The sequence below is a fragment of the Hemicordylus capensis genome, chromosome 13 (assembly GCF_027244095.1).
Source record: "Hemicordylus capensis ecotype Gifberg chromosome 13, rHemCap1.1.pri, whole genome shotgun sequence".
NCBI lineage: Eukaryota > Metazoa > Chordata > Lepidosauria > Squamata > Cordylidae > Hemicordylus > Hemicordylus capensis.
This window is the reverse complement of record NC_069669.1, coordinates 677,151-699,548: the sequence shown is the minus strand read 5'-3', so window position 1 is coordinate 699,548 and position 22,398 is coordinate 677,151. Positions and strand designations below refer to the sequence as shown.

The window sequence follows — 22,398 nt, the reverse complement described above, 5'->3', positions numbered from 1 at the left end:
TGTGAAAAAGGCCAGTTCCACACTAGGGATAATTAGGAAAAGGGGATTGAAAATAAAAGTGCTAATATTATAATGCCCTTATATAAAACTATGGTGCAGCCACACCTGAAGTACTGCATACAATTCTGGTCACCATGCCTAAAGAAGGAGATTGGAGAACTGGGAAAGAGGCAGAAGAGGGTGACCAAGAGGACCAGGGGCCTAGAGCACCTTCCTTATGAGGCAAGGCTACAACACCTGGGGCTATTTAGTTTAGAAAAAAGACGACTGTGGGGAGACAGGATAGAGGTCTATAAAATCATGCACAGAGTGGAGAAAGTGGATAGAGAGAAATTCTTCTCCCTCTCACATCACACTAGAACCAGGGGTCATCCCATGAAATTGATTGCCGTAAAATTTAGGACCAGCAAAAGGAAGGTTTTTTTTTCACATAATGCATAATCAACTTGTGGAACTCTCTGCCACAAGATGTGGTGACAGACAACAATCTGGAAGGCTTTAAGAGGGGTTTGGATAACTTCATGGAGGAGAGGTCCATCAACGGCTACTAGTCGGAGGGCTATAGGCCACCTCCAGCCTCAGAGGCAGGATGTCTCGGAGTAACAGCAGGAGAGAGGGCATGCCTTCAACTCCTGCCTGTAGGCTTCCAGCGGCATCTGGTGGGCCACTGTGCGAAACAGGATGCTGGACTAGATGGGCTGCCTTGGGCCTGATCCAGCAGGGCTGTTCTTGTGTTCTTATGTAAGGGTTTCCCTTGAATTTGCAGCAAGGCTGGTTCGAGAACTGAATCCGATTTGCAGTGGCCTGTGTAACGGCCTGGAGAGAGAACAAGAAAGAAGCCAGAGCATACAAAGATCCCACCCTACCCTGACAGCCCTGACAAGCTTGCTATTCGCTCAGGAAATGATTTCATGGCTGCATGATAGCCAGAATGGCCGCAGGGCAAGACACTTGGGGATCTGGACACTCGGCTTCTTCTTGGGGGTTCAGTCCCCTGCGTGTTGTCCTGAGGCCTGGGACACGGGGCTCTCTGGTCTCCAGCCCCCGGGCTCATCTGTGCAGGGACTCTGAAGAAGAGCCACTGCTGAGCCCTGCATCTATTTTGATGGTTCGGTTGTTGTTATAATGTACTGCTAGTTTGGGCTGTGTTCCTTAAATGATTTTTTTTTAAAGTTATGCTTTTCTTTGATGTGTTAAGTTGTGGGGTTTTTTTAGAAAGGCAGGACAGAAGTGTCAAGAATAAACAGAGTGTCTCTGAGCCTTTGCAGGGTGCACTTTATTTCTTGATGATAAGCCACCGTGCTCTCCAACATCTCGGGGTTCAGGGCGGGGGTTCAGGGTTTCCCCCATGTAAAGTATGACTGAGGCTGGGTTGAGCTCCAGACTCATTCCTTTAAAAAAATATATATTTTTTAAGGCAGTCCCTCCAGACTTCCTTTCAGGCGATCTGACCCTTCCAAGGTCACGTGTGCATGGCCACCCCCATGGGTGTCTCTGGTCCCACCTGAGAGGCACAAGGAACCCCGGCACCGTCCATGAGGATGCTTCTTCTCGCACTGCAGCCACTCATTCAAGAGCAAGCATCTCGCGTAACCTACTGTCCTAGATTTTATGAGGGGAAACCGTTGCCAAGTTTATTCTTATTTAATAGGAGCAACTTGGATGTGGATGAGAAGTGGCAGCTTGTGCCAGTCCTGCAAGCGGAGCTGAGGGCAGAGGGGGGGTGGGGGTGGGGCAAAGCACTTTGCTTGCCTTGGCTTGCGACCGTCAAGGTCCTGGGGGCAGGCTGGGATCCGGAGAGCAGGCTGGCTGCTCGCAGGGGCAGAGAGCAGGACGGGGCATTGGAGAGCAGCCTCCCTCTTCCCAGCTTCTCCGGCAAACTGGTAACTGGCAGGACGGCCTCGCTCCTGGGCTCGGGCTTCCTGCTCCCGAGGAGGGCTGCAGAGGGCGAAGAGCTGCTCCCTTCCTCCTCCTGAACAGCCGGGTGGAGCCGGGTGGGAGAGAGAGGAGCAAACGCAGCTCCAGGAAGCAGAAGCAGTTGCGCCTCCTCTGGCCTCCCCCTGGCTTGCTAGGATGAGCTGCTACGATACCAGAGTCCAGGATGTCTCTGAGATCACTTTGTGTGCACCTGCCCTCCAGATGGCAAGGAAGGCCTTCTTGGCTAGTGTGCTGCCCCCCCACACACACACACCTCTACCTGAACCTGGAACCTGGGCTCTGGCGTGCCCTCCTCGTGGAGGCCCATCTGGCAGCAGAACCTTTGCTTTTCCAGGAAGCTTTTGGCCAGAATGGATTTGACGTCCTGCTCCTAGAAATGTTCTCTTGGCTGTTCTTAGTGGCCTCTTATGGCTGTCTTGGACTTTTCTAGATGCGTACATTTTTTCAACAGATTGTTTTTAAATGTTGCATTGTATAGCACCTTGAGGGTCCCTAAATGCTTCAGTGTAATGTGGGTCTGTTGCATATTAAAATCCACTGCACACATCACTGAGTGGGTAGCTCCCCGCCACGTGGAGTCCCTTTTGCATGTAGAGAAGAGGGGTTAACGTGGGGAGGAGAGAAGGGAATATACTTGCTGAAGATGATGCTCTATCTCTACAGAGCACAGCATCCACCTCCTCGCGGCCCGTGGCTGGCCAAGATCCTTCTGCCTGGCACACCTGAGAAGCATTGAACTTCAAATAGTTGTCAAACTCCCGTCATCTCCCCTCTCCTCCTCGCTCCTGCCACAGCTCCTTAATAGTTTAAATATTTGAAGTTTGCAGCCTTTTGCACTTGAAAAGATTCAGTTCTTCAAAGTCTGTTTGTGGAAGTTTGGTGGGAAACAAAAGTATCGCTTGTCTGTGCTCAGGTGGAGGAAAGGAAGGAGAGGAAGCCCGGATGCCAAGGCAGGGCAGAGAAGCAGGGACACTTTCCAGATCAACACACCCGCACACAAGCCTTCACACCAGGCCATGGAGGTCCCTGCTCTTCCTCCCCCCACACACACACCTAAGCCCTTCTGGGCATGTGGGGAACTTCCTGCTTTAGCTTCCCTCCTCACCAGGAAGCGGGTCATTTGGTCTCTGGAAGGGGGCTTGGGGGCATTTTTTAACTGAATAAATACTTTCTACAGAAAGTATTTTGAGACCAAATTCAAAAGACAGAGTACAGAAGAGAGAGTGCCCAATTCGGTGAGGCGGGAGGAAAGGGGCCTGCTCAGATGGGAGTCCTCCGACGGACCTCCTCCCATGGACAGTCCAGCAGTGCTGCGGATGCACCTCGAGGAGAGACGCCCCTTCAGGCCCAGCTCTGGGCAGGCGCCCCTTCCTCCTCCTGCCCCAGCTGGGCTCCTGAGCAGGCCTTGGCTGGTGCTGTGGAGCTGGGGCCACCGGGGGGGGGGCTTCCTCCGTCTGCAGCCACTGGCTGGCCCTGCTGGATGCTTCCGCACCCTTTGCAAGGAGTGTGGGCAACTTCCGGGAAGGTGGGGGCACATTTCACGAGGGGGGGTGGCACGTTCACCGCACCCCCACCCCCTCCAGGCACGCCTGGTGGCTCAGGGCGCTCCCCCCCCTCTCTTGCTCTCCTCCGTCTTGGCGTCACAGCTCTCTCTGCAGCTAGACTGCAAATGTCCTCCTCCCTCCTGGGCTGCCTGTACGGTCCTTGCAGCACATCTCTGGACTTCCTGAAGTGCCTCTTGGCAGCCTCCGAGCCTCGCAGGAGCCTCAAGCATCTCGCCTCCTCTCAGGGGCGGGCGGGGGGGGGGGGCGGTTACAGAAAGCGGCCCCTCCTCGTTCCTTGTTGGGCTCCTTTGGGGAAAGATTTGTTTTCGCTGCCCTGGGAACAGCGTTGCAGCAGGCAATGAATACTCCAGGTATCGGAAAGGAATACCTTGTGCTGGACCCATTTAGTCTGGAGGGAGAGGATACTGCCTTGGGGGGCGGGGGCAAGGAGTCCTGCATGCACACACAAACCAGAGTGGTCCAAAAGGGGTCAAAGGCAGGGCTATTTCTCACCTATCGCCTGGATAGCCACACTTCCTTTGCTCACTCAGCACTACTTTTCTTTTTTAAGGCCAAATATACGTTGATAGCTGTGTGGTGTATTTGGCCAGCAGTGGGAGGGAGGTGGGGCTTAGACCCCTTCCTGGGACAGCAAGGCCGCCAGAAAGATGGATGGGTGAAGTGTCTGTTGCCAGCAGAGCCTTTTTAAGGGGCAGAATGTTCATTTGACATCCCCTACACACACACACACACACACACACACACTCGCACACAGAGCCACCTCATGGTGCAGCAGGAAATGACTTGACTAGCAAGCCAGAGGTTGCCAGTTTGAATCCCTGCTGGTATGTTGCCCAGGCTATAGGAAACACCTCTATCGGGCAGCAGCGATATAGGAAGGTGCTGAAAGGCATCATCGTCTCATGCTGTATGGGAGGAGGCCATGGTCAACCCCTCCCAAGGTATTCTACCCAAGACAACCACGGGGCTCTGTGGGCACCAGGAGTTGAAATCGACTCGAGGGCACACTTGAGCTTACACACACACACACACACACACCCTTTCTTCTGACATGCTGCATGACCTTACACATATGGCGGAATGTAACATTTGCACAGTTGTGCAAGAGTGTTGTTGCAGGCACAAAAATGACAGAGAGTTGTGCGATTTTTGTGCTCACGCAACAGCACTCTTGTGCATCTGCACAAACATTGTGTTCCCTCTTGTGCATAGTGTTGTGGAGTTGTGCCAGCCCCTGCATCCTGTGTCAATGTAACAACACCAAGTACTGAAATAGCTCTTGATCCTGAGGTTATACATTTAACAGATTCGTTTCACTGTCTTACTATTTATTCATCCATCTGTTGTTTGTTTGTTTGATTGATTGACTGATTGATTGATTGACATATTTTTATACTGCCCAAAACTTGTGTCTCTGGGTGGTTTACAATTAAAATCATTTAAAACATTAAATCAATTAAACAATTAAAATCATTTCAACATTAAAATCATTTCAACATTAAAATCGTTTCAACATTAAAATCATTTAAAACCAACATTAAAAGTGGCGCAGAGTCATCCCATGAAATCGATTGCCAGGAAGTTTAGGACCAGCAAAAGGAGGTACTTTTCCACACAATGCATCATCAACTTGTGGAATTCTCTGCCACAAGATGTGGGGACAGCCAACCACCTGGGTGGCTTTAAGAGGAGTTTGGATGACTTCATGGAGGAGAGGTCTATCATTGGCTACTAGTCGGAGGGCTGTAGGCTACCTCCAGCCTCAGAGGCAGGATGCCTCTGAGTCCCAGTTGCAGGGGAGTAACCACAGGAGAGAGGGCAGGCCCCTTTCAACTCCTACCTGTGGCTTCCAGTGGCATCTGGTGGGCCACTGTGGGAAACAGGATGCTGGACTAGATGGGCTTCCTTGGGCCTGATCCAGCAGGGCTGTTCTTATGTTCAAAGGAGAGAGTAGCTGAAACAGACCATTTCAGAAGCATGAAGGTATTTCTTGGCCATCAGCACTGAGACACTGAGCCGAGCTAACAGCTGTGTGTGTGTGTGTGTGTGTGTGTGTGTGTGTGTGTGTGTGTGTGTAAAGTTGATTTCCTTTGAAAAAGAGTTTCTCGGAAAATGTGTGGGGAATGAAAAGTGTGCCTTGTCTTTTCCTGCACAGCTGCTCCTGCTTTCCTGCTGATGGTGTGGCATCTGTTTCGATCCTGGCTGCTGCTCTTGGAAATGTCCCACCAGTGTGTGTTTCTGGCGGGGAGAGGGCGTGACGGCCCTTTCCCAATTGCCCGGCTTCTCATCATTTCCCCTTGGGAAAGAGTTTCACTCGGAACTGATGGGAAACACACGGTAGTGGCTGGTCCTAATGAGCCAAGGGGGCTCCCAAGGAGGCAGGTTGAGTGGATGCTCGCTCTCTCCCACCCCGCCCGAGAGCCGCGCTGCCTGCAGGCTGGCCATTCATCAGGTGCAGAGAGCAGACAGCACAGCTCTCAGGCAGGGCAGGAGAGAAGGGAGGCACCCAAGCTGCTCCCGGGAAGCAGAGGCAGCTGCACCTCCTCTGATGCCCCCCAGGCCCATGAGGACGAACTGCTACTGGGTGCACCAGAGTGCGTCTCTTTCCACACAGCGGCTGCTGTCCTAGAAATGTTGCCTGAGATTCTTCCATTTTGAATGCTGCACGTTGGTCTCCAGATCGCTAGACCTCGACTCTGGATTTCCGCGGCCAGTTACCCTTGGGGTCCAGAATCTGGTCGTGGCGCTGGATGACGTGAGTGAGTTTCCCGGCTGATCTCTGTTAAGTGTCTGGGTGCTTGAAATGCTGACAAGGTTTGCTTTTCTGCTCTTCAAGTATAGTATTAAAGTCCATTTGTCAACTCTCTTGAGGCTGCTCATGGAGGAGCTGCTGACAACTGTGGGTTGATCATGGCAGAGGCACCGATGGGGATATTCCACCTATTTATTGTAGAACTGCCCTTGGATGGAATGATCCTCGCGGTGGCTGATTTCAGTTTATGGCGACAATGTTTTCCTTATTTTATGAACATACAAATCATATCCTCAAATGCATATCTATATTTGTATTACCGACAACCCTTCAAGTCCTCAGCCGGCCAACACCCAGCATTTCTAAGTGTCCTTTTCCAGCAGGACGCAGTTCCATCCTAGCCAAACCTAATAGAAACAACCCATCACTGCGTTACAGTAAATCCATCCAGTTATTTATTCCAAGACCATATCTCCTCCCTTTCTCATTCCAGAAGAATGCATCTATTACTTTTCTCTTCTGAATATGTTAGACATTGCCTCCTCTAAAATACAAAACAGAAGGCAATGCCAAGCTTCTTAGGACCGTCCAACATGCAACCTCCCCTCGTGCCTCACTGATGGGACTCCTCTGATGTGTGCATCATCCCTCCTCTGGCCAGTGGCAGAAGCCGGAGGGGGCTTCCCTCCAGGTCTGCAGCAGTCTCCAGGCTGTTGGCATCTGGGGCAGAGCAGGGAGTGGGAAAGCGAACTCCCTGCAGAATGGCTGCTCCTCCTTTGACCAAAAGGAGACTGGCCTGATCCTTCCCTTGGCCAGATGCTTTTCCTGGGCGGGGGAGGGGGTGTGGCCTCCAAGGGCTATTTGGCCAAGGACCAAAATGGCCAATGGCAGAGACCAGCGGGTGCCTCCTTCCCACAACTCCCAGGCAACTGGCAGGATGCTGAGTGCTATAAGCAGGAAGCTAAAGAACCTAGGAAGCTGCCATATACTGAGTCACACACTTCTAGTCTCCCATTCATATGCAACCAGGGTGGACCCTGCTTAGCTAAGGGGACAAGTCATGCTTGCTACCAGCAGACCAGCTCTCCTCTCCTAGACTGGCAACTCTCAGTTGTCAAACTTGCCTGTGAGATTTTGCAGCTCAAAATCCAAATTCCAGTCTTGTGACAGGCAGGGGGTGGGGGGAGGGATATAAGCACAGGAGCTTCATCACAGGAGGCAACAGTGTGTGAGATCAGCTTAGACTAGTTACAGGCAGAATCATGCCAGTCGGAGCATGAAGCTGGCGGAGGGACCCAAAAGCTATCCTCAGACAGAATCTGCACTCCCCAACTTCTCCTTTATGTCATTTTCAGTTGAATATTTTCCCAGAGCCCCCAAACTCTCTGACTGCTTAAATATTCTCTGAATACTCAGCTGGGACTTTGACACACAACAGTCTTTACCACAAATTTACTGGGAGGCTTTACTGCGGACCCAAAGTTGTCCCCCCCCCCCAAAAAAAACAATGCAAAAAGTGGATTTTTTTTACCCCGGTCCCCGGATATATGTCAGGTTGCACTCTAACGCACAGTGAAGAACCCGAATTGCGAGTGAACTGCTCCCCAATAACTCACAGGGACTTCGAGGTAATCTGGCCAATATGTGAACGCGCCCCCTCCATTCTGGAGGAGATGCGAGTTAAAGGGATTTAAAAGCCCCGTGTGAAAATCTTCCCAGAACTTTGGCCCCCAATGATTTGATTTCAACACTGGACAGAGTTTGACTGGTGACCTACCTTACAAGATCGTTGCAAGGCTGGCTTCACCTTGTATGTACAGTGCTTTGAACACACTCAAGCGTTGTTTCAGTGGCTGCTGTTCAGATGAGGAGCCTCCATCCCCGATGCATGACCTCACCTTTCCCAGTGCAACTTTTTATTCATTCATTCATTCATTCATCTATTCATTCATTCATTCAATTTCTATACCGCCCTTCCAAAAATGGCTCAGGGCAGTTTACAACAGAATAAAAACAATTAAAACCAGTTAACAATTAAAATCAAAACTATAAAAACAGAATAAAACCAATCAAACATTCAAACAAAAACCCTGGAAAACCAGGGCAAACATTTAAAACAATTTAAAACAGAGCAATTTAAAAACCCTGGAAGCCAGGCCAAACAGATAGGTTTTAAGGCTCTCCCGGAGGCCAATAATGAACTCAAATTGCGGATTTCTGCCGGAAGCACATTCCACAGCCCAGGAGCAGCTACAGAGAAGGCCTGCCTCTGAGTTGCCACCAGACGCACCGGTGGTAACTGGAGACAGACCTCCTCAGATGACCTTAATGTGTGGTGGGGATCATGCAGAAGAAGGCGCTCCCTAAGATAACTTTTCCCATTAACTCAAATTCAGATGCTGAAAGACAAGAACTGGAGGGAGAGATCTGGGTGGAAGAGCTGGGGGGCGGGGGCGCATTGCAGAGAGCAGTTAGATTTGTGGGCCCAGCTGCTTGCATGTGAAAAGGAATGAAGCCAAAGACCTTGAGACCCAGTGCTGGAAATGGTCCGTCTCTTGCTCTCTCTTGTTTGAATCTCCGCATCCCAGCTTGTTTTCTGATTGTTCTCAACGACCTTGTGTAGGTTGTCATTCTCCCACAGGTTCCAGAATGGGAGCCTGATTCATAGCTGCAATGGAGGCTCTCCCTCTCACCTCCCCCCCCCCCCCGCCCTTTGCTTCTTCCTTTGAGAGCATATCAGGGCAGAAAGCATTCCCTCCGACACGCTTGCTGCCCAACAGCCTGGAGGTCAGAGAGGCAGGCTGGGGCAACCCTCTGCTGTGTCTGGCCAGCCCCAAATCAACAAGGGGAACGTTATGCTTCTGCCTCTCTTGGTGGACATTTGGAGCATGCGCACAGCTTTACAAAGCACAGATGGACAGGTCCCTGCCCTGAGGGGCTTACAAATCCATATGCTGACAAAGGAGAGAGTGCAGAGTGGGAAATGGAGGCACAGGATAGGCGGGGGAGAATATGTGGTTGTTTCAGGTACAGATGCCACCTTAGACCTCAGCTCAGCTCACCAGCTGACGGTGTCACTCAGTTTAAAGACAAAAAGGATTTGGGGGATCTCCAAAATGACATATTTATTCACATTGTGCTTTTTATCCAGGGTTGGGGGTTTTTCCCCTCCCGGGGGCTGGGAAACTCCTCTAAAAGCTAAGGAGCACCGTGGCATTCTCAGGGCTGGATTATTAAGCATGCTAAGGAGGGTTTCGGGTGCTCCCCCCCGCCGTCCGTGTCTCTCCGTTATCTGCGAGCCAATTCATCTGATCACAGCGAGAGCTCTTGACGGCCAGTGTCACATCCCTGGGGTGGCTTCGCGGCCTCAGCAGAGCAGCAGCCATGGGCTCCAATCCACAAGACGTTCTTTTGCCGCCATGAACCCATCAGCCTGTGGAGCCACACAAGGCCTCCCTTGGTGCAAGAGACGAGGGCGGGGGCTCCCCGCACTCCAGAGCTTCTGCACAGCTGCACCAGCTGAATCCAGGGCTGGCTGTCCTGCTTTGAACATGCATGGCGGCTACCCCATACAGAGTCCGGCTATTGACTCGTCTGGCTCGGAATTGTCATCTCTGACTGGCAGCAGCAGGAGAAAGGTCTTTCCAGCACAGAGGAAGAGGCTGGAGACTGAGCCAGGGGTCTCCTGCCTCCTGCAGAAGCCCCCCCTGCCCCTCCACTGCCACTGGCAGCCAGTCCTCACTCCAGCCCGCCATGGGGCACAGGCAAGCTGGAGAGGGGAGGCTGCTGCACCAGGAGTTGAGCTGAGGGGGGCAGGACCGACCCTTCTCCCTGGCAGAGGCGCTCTTACCTCTGGGCTTCGGGCCAAAGTCCAGGGCCTCCACAGCCTCCGGGCCCCCCCCCCAATCCTCTTTAGTCTGTCCCGAGTGTTGTGGCTGCCTTGTCCAGCATGATGACGCTTCGTTGGGGGGGGGGTGTCTCCCAAGGCCTTGAGCGCCAGGCTCCCAAATCACCTAGATGCACCTCTGCTCCCTGGGAATGCCCAGTTGCACCCCTGCCCCCCACCCCCACCCAGCAACCAACCATATGGGGAGGAGGCTTTTTGCAGCTTTTCCCTGGGGCGGCCAGAGCTCACCTCTCCTGCCATTGGCTGAGGATTCAGGAGCTGCAGATGCTGGAGGAAACCTGTCAGAGGTTGACGGCAGGAAAGAGAAGTGGCAAGATCCCTACAGCGAAGGGGCACATGTGAAAAAGAGGGGGCTTCTCTTTGGGGTGGGCTCCCAAGAGCCCCCTGCTGACCCCTGAGACCACCTTTGCGTTTCCCCCTTCCCCTTCCAGGTAGGAAGAGGGGCCCCAGTGAAGACAGGTGGCTCAGGGCCCCCAAAAGCTGGAGCTGGCCTTGCCTGACATGGGTGCTGAGGGGTCTGACCTTTCTTGTCAAAAGAGCAGCCAAGCTGAAGAACTGGACCACGGCAGGCAGCAGGAGAGCCCTAACGCTACCCCTTCTGGATCATCGCACACACACACACACCACAACACCACACACCACAACACACACAGAGTGGCTGCTGTTTGCCAAGAGAAAGACCCCTCTGGGCACCATTCTCAAAAGCTAGGGCAGTGGCACGGCAGGCCTGAACAACATCCCCCAAGTAGGAGGACTTCAGGCTCTCAGAGAGTTCCTCTGCCTTCTCCATGATTAGCAGAATCCACACGAAGCCCTGCAGAACGCGTTGTCATCTGCACAAAGACTTAACGCCAATGGCAGAATTCCGCTTTCCACAGAACGTGAGCGGTTTCAAAGGGATGTGCTTCTGCTCTCTTTCTTACCAACAGTAGCAGCTGGTCCTCAGGAGCGGGGGGGTGGGGGAGGCAGTGTCAAAGAAGGCGCAGCTGCCTCTGCTTCCCAGAAACAGCCCGGGTGGCTCCTCTCTCTCCTGCACTGCCTGCAGGCTGGCCATCCATCAGGTAGAGTTGCGTGGTCAACTGCTGCCTTGTCCTCTTCCCCCATTACCAACGGGATTGCCTTATGCCGTCCCAAATGTGGCCCCATCTTGCTCTGCCCCTGGGGCTGGGGGACGGCATCCCTGTCAAGATGCTACTGCTTTGAAGCAACGGCACTGCAAAAACCAGAAATAGAGGAGACCAAGAAAAAGGTGCATGTGTGCACTGGAGCAAAACCGTAATTGCCACAGAGGAGCTGACTGGCAGATCCAAGGGACATGCGCTCTGAATTCCACACGTGTGGGGGGAGAGAAATGGAGGGTAGAGGTGTGTGTGTGTGTGTGTGTGTGTGTGTGTGTGTGTGTGTGTGTGTGTGTGTGTGAGAGAGAGAGAGAGAGAGAGAGAGAGAGAGAGAGAGAGAGAGAGAGAGAGAGAGAGAGATATCTCCAGCAATGAAAGGCAGAGGGAGGGTGGTTGCTTCGAGATAGCACCACAACCATAAATTTCAGGGTGGGATATTCTAAACATTGACCCGTCCACATAGTCTGTCTCAATTTCACTGGTCTCGGGTGGAATTGATGTGAACAGATCCATACATCCAGAGGCAGCGAGAGGCTCTCAGAGCTCTGGGAAGGAGAGTCAACTCAGCTCCTCAGGATGAGCCACTCCTGCCAGCCTACACAGAGAGCTGGTCTGGTGGTAGCCAGCAGGACTTGTCCCCTTAGCTAAGCAGGGTCCACCCTGGTTGCATATGAAAGGGAGACTAGAAGTGTGAGCCCTGTAAGACCTTCCCCTCAGGGTATGGAGCTGCTCTGGGAAGAGCAGAAGGTCCCAAGTTCCCTCCCTGGCAGCAGCATCTCCAAGATAAGACAAGATTTAATTTTATTTTTAAATAGGGCAAGATTTTTTTATTGGACCAACAAACTACCAAAGCATACAGTACGTTGCCAAAGCACAATTATATACAAAGCAGTTGAGAGACTCCTGCCACCTGCAACCTTGGAGAAGCTGCTGCCAGTCTGCGTAGACAGTCCTGAGCTAGATGGACCAAGGGCCTGACTCAGTCGATGGCAGCTGCCGATGTGCCTCTCTCTCTCTCATGGAGTCTGAATTGTCCTCTAAGGCTGCAGGGGTGCGCCTGGGACTGATGTGTGGACTCTCAGGAGCAGGGGGGGTCCTTCAGAGGTCAAGGGCTTGCTCCGTTTGCGGCTGACAGAAGAGAAATCCTGCCAGAGAGAGGAGGACTCCTGGGGAAACAGCAGGATGCCTTCGAGTGGGGGCTTCTCAGCACGCCTGTCCCCTTCTGCATGTGGCCAGTGTTGATGAAAGGGGCTACAGTGGATCCAGCAGTGGCTCGTCCTAAGGACCGGGCGGGCGGGGGGGGGAAGGGAGGCACAGCTGCCTCTCCATCCTGCAGGCAGCAGGGATGTCATCAACACCGGGGGGGGGGCGTTGAAAGAGAAAGGGGCGCATGGAGCTCTGGGAAGGGGAGGCAACAGAGCCTCCCCTCCCACCCCTGGGTGCAACCTCAGCCAAGGTCTCCGCGTGGGCCTGTTGCTGACCCCCCATCTTCTGCAAGAGGACCAGGAAAGGCAGTGGGGAGGGATGGAGGAAGAGGCCTGCTAGCCACTGCCCAGGGTGGGGTGGGGTGGGGTGGGGTGGCGAAGCCCCTCCATGGGGATCCATGGAGGGGCTTGCCCGCCAAGTCAGCGGGAATGGTCCAGATCCTTTTCTCTCGGCTCAAACACGATTTTCTGGTGTTTCCCCCAAAGTCGGAGCATATTTCTGGGAGTCACATGACTGGATGGTTGCCATGGGAACTGTCTTAGGGTTTTAATGAATAGATTGGAGGTTTTTTTAAAAAAAAAATCCGAGATAAATGTCAGAGGATAAAATAGATTGGCGCTGGTGTGGAACTTAGTAACGGGCAGGGATGTGGGTCCCCCCCTGCCCCCCATGCCCCCACCCCCACCCATCACACACAGAGTTGGAGGTGGGCTTCAAAGGACCCCTCGCGAGGAGGTGGCTTTGCTCTCCAGGGTGTGTGGCAGGATCCGGCTCAGCCCCTGCCGCCGCCTCCTCCGCCTCCCCTTGCCCCCTTTGTGCTGAGAGGGCCAACTCTTCAGGACCAAAGCCCACCTGCTCTGCTCGGGGCTGCCTGCACGGATGGTGCTGTGGAGAGAAGAATCCCCTCCAGTGAGTGAAAGGGGCTGGTCATCCTCAGACATGACCATCGGCTGTGCCCAGGAGGGTGCCCCGGGGGGGGGGTCTCTATGGGCACGGATGGGCCGAAGATAGGGCCAACTCTGTAGATCCCCGGGAAGTCCAGTTGGTTGCCAAAGAGCAGCCCAAGAAAGGCTGCAGTCCTCCGCATACTTCCTTGGCTGGGGCCCCAGTCCTTTGCCCCCTGAGGTTCCCGCCTCACCGTGCCTCACGAAAGCTCCGCTCCTGCCTAGCAGCTGCCACCAAGCCCAAGCCACAGTTGCGGTTTTGGGGTCGGAGGCTTCGGAGAGCTTCTCTGCTCGTGCACCCACATCGCCACCCACAGGAGGTCTGCAGTGGAGGCCCTGTGCTGGGCACGGCTTGCGGGACCTTCTCTGCACTGGCACCATCACTTGGGGCCCAGCTGCCCGGAGAGGCCACTGCCCTGTTGGAACTTGAGCACAGGCCGGGAAACTTGGCTGTCCACTGCAGGCCTTTAAGCAGAAGAACGGCTAGTCACTCTGTGTGCAGGTGTATTGCTCAGGCCTTATTTGTTTGTTTATTAGCTCTCTGTGTCAACCGCTTTGGAAACCTCTGTTGGAAAGCGGCATATAAATATTTGCAGTCCTCTGTCGCCGTTCCCATTAGGTGGACTGTGCCCGTCTCCTTGGGCGCCTTCAGAGGCAGGCAAGCCGAGGAGCGGGCCGTAGTGGGCTGGGGAGAGCCGCTTCGGGCGGATGCCCAGTTCCCAGCGCAGAGCTGGGGAGAGGAGAGCGATGCCTGGAGGAGGAGGAGGAGGAGGAGGCTGCGGAGCCCCGTCGGCTTATTGTTATGACTTTTTCAACCCAGAGGGGGAGGCAGCCGGCGGAGCAGGAGCGCTTGGGCAGTGGCGGGGAGGAGAGGCCGCCCTCAGGACTGCCGCTCGGAGGCCGGAGCCTTCTCCTCCGCAGACGGCTGGACGCGGCTCCTCCTCACCCGCTGGGGGGTGGCGTGGCCCATGGAGGCGCGGCGGCCTCTGCTTCCCGGCTGCGGCTGGGGTGGCTCCTCTCTCTCCCGCCGCACGGCCCGCAGGCTGGCCATCCCTCTTGGGCGGGGTGGGGGGGACAGAGAAGAGACCCCCGAACTGCTGCCAGGAAGCAGAGGCCGCTGTGCCTCCCTTGGCGCCCTCGTGAGGAGGAGCCACCACTGCCTGCAAGGGTGGGGCGATGGTTTCGTCGCAGCAGCCTCCTTCTCCTTGAGCCCCAGGACCACCCATGGGAGGCCCCGAGCTAGACCCACAGCCCCTCAGACGAGAGGGAAGGGAGAGGCCTCCTTGACGGAGACCCGGGAGAGCCAGGCCCTCCTGGGCGTGAGAAACCACCACAGCTCGGACCGGGTGCCTGCAGTCTCGGGCCCAGAGATGGGCGGCCGTGGGGACGGCCAGGCTCTCGGCAGAATGCCTGGGTCCTGTCACGTCCTCCAAGAACAGGGCTGAGGCGGGTTCGGCAAGGAGGGGCCTCTTTTGGCAGCAGCTCTCCTGGCTTCTCTCTCTCTCCGGCGCCTGCTTTGCCGAAAAGAGCACCCACCACCCAGGTTTCTAAGCAACTCACCCGTTAGGGAACGGAGTCGCTTCTCTCGCTGAAGCTCCGCTGCGGGTGGGAGGAACTTGACTGATTCGACTGTCTTCTCTCTGCTCGGTGTAGGAGGGCAAAAGTGGGGGGGGGGCCTGCCTGCCTGCCTTTGGGAAGGGGGCCCGGCGTGGCTCCTTCGAGTGGTTCAGACCCTTCCGGCTGGTGGGCAGAGTGCAAGAGCCAGGCTGCCTCTCGGCCCCCAGGGCTGGAGGGGGAGAGGAAGAGGATGGAAGTGCCGCCACCAGAGAGAGGGGCTCCCCCCCAGCCCCAGCCCCACCCCCAGAGAGCAGGCAGAGCTGGCAACAAGTGTTCCCTGCTAATTTTATGCCCTCGTAGGAGAGGAGCCCCAGGTGGGCGGCAGCAGCAAGGAGTTGACACCAGTTCCTCGAAGCTTCTTGAAGGAAAGGTGTGAGCTTCTCCCACAGGCGTGGCCTTGGGGTCCGTCTGGAGGAAGGGCATCCCTGCCCTCAAGGCAGCACTGGGGCTTGGCCCCTTCTCCCCCCACCCCCCGCCGCCCCATGCCTCTGTGGCTCAGCACAGCGGCCCTCCTCTCCCTGGGCCCTCTGGGACGCCTCCCCCACCTGCAGGCTGCCCAGTGGCTGACCGCTCCCGCCCCCAGCAGGAGCACAAGCTGGGGGCAAGAGAGAAGCTGCACGTTTCTGCCGTCTGCCAGATGACTTCTGCCTAGATGTGTCGCCAGGATTGCGTGCTGAAGAGACAGCGTTTGCGATGGGGGATCACAGACTGCGAGGTTTCCGATGAAATGGAGACTGGCCTGGAGCACCTGGTGGGATCGGGCAGATGTTGCAATGACAACTGAGGTTTCCCCGATGCCCCCCCAGTTCTGCCAGGGAGGGACACCCAGGCTTAGTCCATACTGATTGCTTCCAGCGGCATCTGGTGGGCCCCGGTGCGAAACAGGAGGCTGGACGAGATGGGCTGCCGCCACCCCAAAGGGCCGGCTCCCTGTGGAACAACACCCCTCCCGGGTGCATCCAGGGATATGGCCTTGGCCACCGCCGCTCTCGGCTCTGCCTCTGCCCCAAGCAGGACCCCACCACCACTGACCACCACTTCCGGGACCCCAGGGATGGTGGGCAACCCTGACACGTAAGGCTCCCCCAGACCAGGGCCTCCCCCCAGGCCCCAGGCAGGGCGGGGCTGAAGGAGCTCTATCACAATCCCTGGGGGGGGGGTGGAGGAGGAGGAGGTTTGTGGTGGGCCAGGAAGAGTTAAAGAGGCGGCAGAAGAATCGAGGCCAGGAGGAGGGATCTGGCCAGGAGTGAGCAATGTGAATTCAAGGGAACTGAGCTGGATCCAGAAGGCAGGCTGCTGAGCCAGGCCAGTCTTGGGGGAGCGGGAGACGCTGCTGCTCTCTGCATCCCAGGGCTGCTGCTGCTTCTGTGGGCAGCAGAGCTGGGGGAGGCTCCGTGCCCCTGACAGCTCAGGCGCCCCCCCCGTGCCAGGCGCCCCCCCCCCGTGCTCCGCCTTCATGCACACTCCTCTCTGCATGGTGTCTCTCTCAGGCAGCAGCGGAGTTGGGGGGGGAGGCAGGTGCAGGTCCCTCTCTTTCCCGGCAGCAGCTCTCGGGGTGGCTCCTCTGACTCTCCCCATCCCGCCCTAGCGCTAAGGAGAGCCGCACTGCTTGCAGGCTGGCCGTTCATCCGTGCACGGTGCAGCTCTACCTGACGAATGGCCAGCCTGCAAGCAGCATCGCTCTCAGGTGGGCCACCCGAGCTCCCCGGGCCCCACCGTTGAGGGCCACCCCCGAATCTTGTACATTGCGTCATGGATGAAGCGTTAATAACCACATGGGCTTTAACTACCCTTCACAGAAAGTGCTTAGGCTTTCTTTCTTACAGGTTACCCATACTTGCGTTGCTGCTTCATGTATAGAGTGAAGTCAGGTTGGTTGGTTTTAAATGGCCTGACTTCCATGCATCTCTTCAAGGGGCCCCCAGTGACGCTCTTGCCCAGGGCCCCCCAACCCAAGGGCCACCAGAGCAGGCTGAATCCCGCCCGGATCTTCCGCCAGTCCCCCTTGGCCAGCTCCTTCAGGCTCACGAAGGGGCCTCCCTCTCCCGCCAGCCCTGCAGGTGAAATTGCAGCTCCAGCCATGTCATCTTTCATTACGGCTGACAACGAGGTTTTCAACGTGGACGGTGACGGCTTTATTGTTGCACGGTTTTAATGATTTTTGTTTTTAAAAACCCATCTTTAGTGAGTGTTTTGGCGGTGTTGTAAATCACCTCAAGCGCTTCGTGGAGAGGCAATTCATAAATGGTAGAAATAAATAAATATCTTTGCTGCTTCTCGTACTCTCCTGAAATGCTTCAGGGGGAAGAAGGAGAGCATTAAAGTGCTTCAGCGGTGCTTTCGCAGCAACAAAATATGAATTATGGATGGGAGTTTCTGCTTAATTTGATTATTTCTGCGACATTCAGGCAATTTACTCTTGAGCCACTGAGGAAAGACAGCCTTGAGCCTGCCTGCCTGCCTGCCTTCTGAGGTCATCATCCAGGGCCTAACCCTAATCATCATCAACCCTAACCAGCCCTTCTCGGGGGGGGGGTCTTCTGGGGTGAGGCTGGTGGTACCCGAGGAAAGGGGTGATGCCCCCTTGGGGAGCTCCTGCTTCCAAGAAGCCGGCCTGGCTTGCGCTCCTTTCCTTTTCGGGTGGCTTTGAGTGCTGGGTTATCATTTAAGCCATCCCATTCTTCCCTTAGGGGTCATTGTGAGCCCTCCTGGGGCTCTGCTTTGAGCTGAATGGCCGGTATTGACTTCTCTCAATAAATTAACACGTTTTTAGTTGCAGAGTCAGAGGCGGACCCTCAAGTGGGCTGTGAGGAAAGGGCAGTGCTAGATCTTGGGTCCCTGCCAGTCCAGCTGCAGCCGTGAGGAGCTCTTTGCATGGAAGAACCATGGAATTCGAGCCACCTCCTCACAGGCACCCAAAGGTGCATCCACCCAGTTCAGTGGGGCGGGCATCACAAGACAGACAGACGTGGTTTCCCCTAACAAGCCAGGGGGGCACCAGAAGAGGCACAGCTGCCTCTGCTTCCCAGCAGCAGCTCAGGGGAATCTTCTCCCATTCTGCCCCACCCAAGAGCAGTGGCTTCCTTGCAAGCATGTCCCCTGGTGGCTGGAGGCCACAAAGTTTATTATTTTTAAACGTGTGTTCGCGGGGGGGGGGGGGGCTTCGCTTCTTCACTACCGCCACTGCCCTGCTGACACATTTAGAAGTCACCGGTGGGCCACTGTGGGAAACGGGATGCTGGACTAGGGAGGCTTCTTGGGGTCTGATCCAGCAGCGGGGCTGTTCTTAAGTCCTTGCCATGAGGAGGGCGAAGGGTTGCTTTCCTCTGCCTCTTCTTCCTCTGCTCACGGGAGGTCTCAGGGTCCACATTCTTCCCCTGCCTCTGTGTTCTTGGTTCCTCAGGGTCCTGGCGAGGAGTCTGTAAGCAAATCAACCATTTCCCTGAGGATGTCGATTATGACCAGGATGCCGCTGAATACCTCCTGCGTAAGTTCACAACTCCTGGGGGCCTGCAGTTCTGTGCTGGGGGGTGGGGGGAGAGTAAACGTGTGCTGGAGGGAAGACCCCTGTGGGGAACAGAAAGGAGAATGACGAGCCCAATCTAGGAGGGCCTGCTGCTGGTCAGAGTACGGGGGGGGCGGGGGGTCCTGTTGACCAGCAGGGCCCTCTGGATCTGCTCTGAGCATCCAGGCCACTTGGCAACACAGTAAGTTCACTCGTCGTCGTCAGGGAGGCCATGTCCCCTCCACCCGCACTCTGGAGCTGGATACAGGTTCTGGGCTGCCCCACTGCCTCCCACCTGAGCAGGTGAGCATCTCCCCCTCCTCCTACCTGGCTTGTGGAATTCTCCTCCTGGCCAGTAGGGCGTGCAGCTGCCAGCACCTGAAATGGTTGGGTCGGAGGCTTCTCCTGCCTTATTCCCGGCCCTTTGGAACTGTGGGTCAGGTCTTAAGGGCCCTCCGGCAGTTCCCATCTTGCTCGGTGGCTTGCATGCAGTGGTCCCTCCGGCATGCAAACAGGAGGAGGCTGCCTAAGCCAGAGCGGCTGGTCCAGAGGAGCCAGAGGAGCGCCCAAGGAGGCAGATCAGGCGGCCGCTCTCTCTCCTGCCCTGCCCAAGAGCCACGCCGCCTGCAGGCCGGCCATTCATCAAGCAGAACTGCACAGCTCTCCCTGGCGAATGGCCAGCCTGCAGGCAGCACAGCTCTCAGGCAGGGGAAGCAGAGGCAGTTCTGCTTCCTTGGGCACCCCGCCGGCTCATGTGGACAAGCCGTGACTGTGCATAGCAGGCACTGTTTCCGGGTCCGCTGAGTGCTGTTTGACTGGGCTTTGCCACCTCCTCTTCCTCCTCTTCTTCCTCCTCTTCTTCCTCCTCCTCCTCCTCCTCCTCCTCCTCTTCCTCCTCCTCCTCCTCCTCCTCCTCCTCCTTCTCCAGGTGCAGTGAGGGCATCCAGCATCTTCCCCATCCTGAGCGTGGGCCTTCTCTTCTTTGGGGGCCTCTGTGTGGCAGCCAGCGAGTTCTACAAGAGCAAACTCAACGTCATTCTCAGCGCAGGGATCTTTTTTGTGTCGGCAGGTGAGCGCCAACTGGCCCGGCTTCTCAGTGGCCCGGACCAAGGCTGTGCCTGTGCACCATTTGGGAGAAGTGTGAAATCGGTCTGAAACCCGCCTGCTTCATTTCTTTTGCTTCCTTCCAAGAATGAGCCACCGGCTTTTCTATAGGAGGCTGCTCACAGCAGTTCACAGCGGAATTTTAAAAACGTCAAGGACAGCCCTAAAACCATCCTAAAACCACAGGGCGCCTAACCTGAAGACGTTCCGCCTGAGGGTGCAAGAGGGCAGCTCATCCCAACCAGCTAGAGTAGCGCCCCAGGAGGCCCGGCTGCCTCTCCTTCCTGGAGCCCCGCTTGCTCCTCCCTTTCCCATCCCAGCCTGCTCCGTTATTAACAAGAGTTATGCTGCCTGGCTGGCCATTCTTCAGGTAGAGCTGTGTGGTTGCATACAGCTCTACCTGATGAATGGCCAGGCAGCAGGCAGTGGGTGGGGTGGGAGAGAGAGGAGGAAACAGAGCTCTGGGAGGGAGGGGGAGCTGCGCCCCCCGCCCCCCGCTGATGAGTCCTTAGGAAAAGCCACCCCTGTGCCTCCCTCAAGGGGGGAGAGGGCCTTGCGTGCTGCCGGAACGCCCTGGGAGCAGAGTGGGGTGCCCCCCGCGGTAACCTCCTTCCCTTCCTCCCCTCCAGGACTGAGCAACATCATTGGGATTATAGTGTACATCTCGGCCAACGCCGGCGACCCCGGGCAGAGCGACTCCAAGAAGAGCTACTCCTACGGGTGGTCCTTCTACTTCGGGGCCCTGTCCTTCATCATCGCCGAAATGGTGGGAGTCGTCGCGGTCCACATGTACATCGAGAGGCACCGCCAGATCCGAGCCAGGTCGCACTCGGTGGCCCTGCTGAAGAAGTCCGCCTTTGCCCGCCTGCCCACCTACCGCTACCGCTTCCGGCGGAGATCCAGCTCCCGCTCGACGGAGCCCCGGTCCCGGGACTTGTCCCCCCTCGGCAAGGGCTTCAACACCATCCCTTCCACCGACATTTCCATGTTCACCCTCTCCAGGGATCCTTCCAAGGTGACCCTCGGGACGCTCCTCAACTCAGAGAGGGATCACGGGTTTCTACAGATCCACAACTCCCTCCCCAAGGAATTCAAGGAGTCACTGCACAACAACCCCGCCAACCGACGGACCACCCCCGTGTGAGGCCAGAGGCCGCTCTGGCTGGCCAAGGGCTCTGGCGGAAGGAGAGTGGCCCTGCCTGGCAGGCAGTGTACAGAGGTGTCTTTCTTGTAGAGACTGCATGATGTGACCCCCCGCGCCCCCCCACCCCGCCCCTGCCCCGCCCCGCCCCCGCCTCCAGTGACGATGGTGTAACCTGTGAAACTTTGTCCTTGAAGAAGATACCCCGTGACGGGCGCCCTGGTTTCCTGAGTCCTGCGCTGCCATTCACGAAGTGGCCCAACGGCTCGGCTGTGACTGTGTTCGGGTCTCCCCGGATCCCGCGTCTCTCGTTCTCTGCCCAAGAAGGGACACTGAGCTTCGCCCCCATGCCTGGGGGAAGAAGGGGCACCCAGTGGGCGGTCCAGATGCTGATGGCTCGCAGGCCCCAGCCCCTGCAGGGAGGTGGAAGCAGCACTGGCACTGCGCCCACCCCGGCTGGCTGTCCCCACCGTGGGCTGTGTGTGCACCCAGAAGCAACATCCGTGGGACATCTGCCAGCACGAAGCAGTGAGCCGGAGAGCTGATGAGGCAACGGAGATGCTCGTCCCTTCTTCTGTCCCAGGCGTTCTGAGGCTGCTGGGCTTGCGGGGGCTCTCTGTATTGTGTGCATGCGTTACATAGCTTGGGATCCCGTTTCCTCCCACAGGACCAGAAGGGACGGCCCTTCGCCCTCCGGGTGGCTTGCGGAAGGGCGCTGGGTTTCCTGGCATATTCAGCTCTCACGTCTGTGGCAAAAGGGCGGACGCTCGCGGCTTGGATCAGCCACGGCCCTGCAACGAAGCCACGTGGGGCGAGGTCAGTGTCTGGAAGCGCGAAGAAGACGGCAGTGCTGGATCCCATCTGCACCTGGCCTGTCAGGTGCAGCACTCAAGGTACAGCCTGCACAAATGGGAGAGACCTGGAACGTGTGGGTGGCTGAAGGAAAACCAATATACCAATAAAACACATCCAGAGGAATGGTGGTGGCTGTGTGGCCCTTTGTTGCGAAGGGAAGGCCGTGGGCAGGAACAGCACACACTGGCTGACCCCGGAGGGCAGCCCCCACCCCCCGGTTGGCAGCACATGCCCACCTGTGGCTTCTCAAAAAACCCAGCCCGCTGCCTGATCTCTTTGTCTGGCAGGGTGGGGGTTTCTGCCAGCTGATCACTATGGCGGGGGGAGAGTCTCCAGCCCAGGCAAAACTCGGGACCCCCAACATGCCTGGCCCCCACTGCCATGCTCCCCTGGGTCTCCCAGGAGCCTACAACGATGAAAAGGTGTTTGCTAGTAGGGCCAGTCTTTGTCGGTGGTACCATACGAGGAAGCTTCCACCTACCGAGTGGGACCAGTGGTCCATCTAGCCCGGTACTGTTTACACGGACTCACAGCGGCTTCTTCAAGGTTGCTGCAGGCAGGAGTCATTCCCAGCCCGACCTGGAGATGCTGCCACCAGGGACGGACTCTGGGACCCTCCATCTGCATCCAGAGCAGAAGCTCTGCCCCGAGCTACGCCCCCCTCCCCCCCCCCGCTTGGAGGAGGAGGCAGCGCAGAGCCGAACTGCCTCCCCGAGGTCCTTCCACCGACTCTCTTCAAGGGCTTG

General features: G+C 56.4%; 1 protein-coding gene across 2 annotated transcripts in view; it reads left to right on the top strand.

The window, feature by feature from the left end:
* CACNG3 (calcium voltage-gated channel auxiliary subunit gamma 3) overlaps positions 1 to 21,775 on the top strand; it is a 29,278-nt gene extending 7,503 nt beyond the window's left edge. Inside the window, exons 2-4 of one of the 2 annotated variants that reach the window (XM_053276768.1) lie at positions 18,451 to 18,534; positions 19,487 to 19,621; positions 20,286 to 21,775. In XM_053276768.1, the coding sequence (XP_053132743.1) occupies positions 18,451 to 18,534; positions 19,487 to 19,621; positions 20,286 to 20,800 (734 nt within the window). In that variant the 3' untranslated portion in view covers positions 20,801 to 21,775. Of the gene's footprint in view, positions 1 to 18,450; positions 18,535 to 19,480; positions 19,622 to 20,285 lie in introns of both variants that reach the window. The other variant, XM_053276766.1, reaches the window with a different exon arrangement.
* Positions 21,776 to 22,398: the final 623 nt, after the last annotated feature.